The sequence below is a fragment of the Marmota marmota genome, unplaced genomic scaffold (assembly GCF_001458135.2).
Source record: "Marmota marmota marmota unplaced genomic scaffold, marMar, whole genome shotgun sequence".
In the NCBI taxonomy this organism is placed as follows: Eukaryota; Metazoa; Chordata; class Mammalia; order Rodentia; family Sciuridae; genus Marmota; species Marmota marmota.
Window position 1 is genome coordinate 37,913,414 of NW_026000108.1, and position 1,506 is coordinate 37,914,919.

General features: G+C 42.4%; 1 protein-coding gene across 2 annotated transcripts in view; it reads right to left on the bottom strand.

Moving 5' to 3' along the window:
• Positions 1-239: 239 nt before the first annotated feature.
• Tec (tec protein tyrosine kinase) overlaps positions 240-1,506 on the bottom strand; it is a 109,657-nt gene continuing 108,390 nt past the window's right edge. For both annotated transcript variants that reach the window (XM_048784435.1, XM_015482083.2), the window contains one exon: positions 240-897. In XM_048784435.1, the coding sequence (XP_048640392.1) occupies positions 814-897 (84 nt within the window). In that variant the 3' untranslated portion in view covers positions 240-813. The remainder of the gene's footprint in view (positions 898-1,506) is intronic.

Below are 1,506 nucleotides of genomic sequence, written 5' to 3' on the forward strand. Positions count from 1 at the left end.
CTACCATAGGCAGGATCCTATAGTCCCAAGACAGGTCCTACTGGGGCCTATGCTAGACAGGCATCCCCAGCTTATTTACTTGAGGAAAAGCATTAGCAACAAAAGGACCCACACTTTCTTCTCTTCAGTAAGGAATATTTGATCCCCAGGAAAGGAATTGACAGCTGTCATGTATAGTCCCTAAAACAAGGAGCTTATATATTACAGAATTAAAAGTTTCAATTAAAAGACAACTCGTGTTTCTTATAAATATATAACTTTATATATTATATGTATTTACAATATATACAGCATACAAGTATTTTAAATGTAATACTAGGAACACTCTTGAAAACAGTTGTTTTCAAAAAAAAAAAAGATGGATACTTATCCAAGGTGGGCTCCTGATTCATCTAGAACTTAACTCTACACAATGCCCCAGGCCTCTGTTTCTGCAGAAATCACAGAGAAGTGAAGGGTTGCTGGAACATGGGTCTAGTACTGTTCCCCTTCCCCCAAACCCTGGCTTTCTACTGGCACTAGTCAACATGGTCCCATGAACACCCCTAAAATAGGCAAACCCCAGGGCCTGAGCATAGTGTCTGGAACTCAAGTTCGGGAGAAATAAGAAGTGAGTGCCTGGAATCACCAGCTCTACGGCAGCATCTCCACAATTGGGTAAACTCAGTCACAGAGCCAAGGTTGGTATAGAAGCAAATGCCTTAGCTGTGTATACGTAAAACGTCTACACAACCAGGTTCCAAATAAGTTATCCACAAAGTGCCATTTCCTTTGCATGCTTTGGAATCTTGGAGCCACTGGTCACAACACCACTTATCTTCCAACAGTTTCTTCACATTCAACCAATTCATCTATCGTGTGCAGCAAATCTTCAAATGAAGGCCTCGCCTCTGGTTTCTACAATTAAAAGTCAAAGAGAAGCTGTGGGTTCCAGAATCCATTCCCAAGAAAAGTTTCATTGCTCAAACTCCCAAATCTAACTCACTACAAAGAGGCATTTGTGGCTTTGGGCCTGGAGATCACTCCAAAGAGGCATTTGTGGCTTTGGGCCTGGAGAGTGCAGACATCTCCCAATAGTCTATCTCTGCCCTAGTTGACCATGCATGTCCACCCTAGGTGACCTTGCATGTCCACCCCTGTTGACCACCTGCATTGCTGCTAGACTAACCTTTCCAAAGCTGTTTTCAGGTCCCTATTCAAAGACCTACTAGAGCTCTGCAGAGCCTACAAAATTAAGTCCTGTTAATTTGCAGAGCCCTCTATAATCTGTCCCTCCCCAGGCCCCTTATCACCCAATTTCATTTCCCATGAACAGCCTCACATGGGTTCTCTGCTAAATCAGACTAATTTCCACCCTCATGTTCATAGCATGTTTATAACCACCTCCTTACCTTTGTTCGTGCTGTTCTCTTTCCCCCTAGTACCACTTCCTGCCTAGCAGGTCTCTCTACCCGACGCAATCAGGGTTCTTTTTTTTTTTTTTTTTTTTTTTTTTTTTTTTTTTTT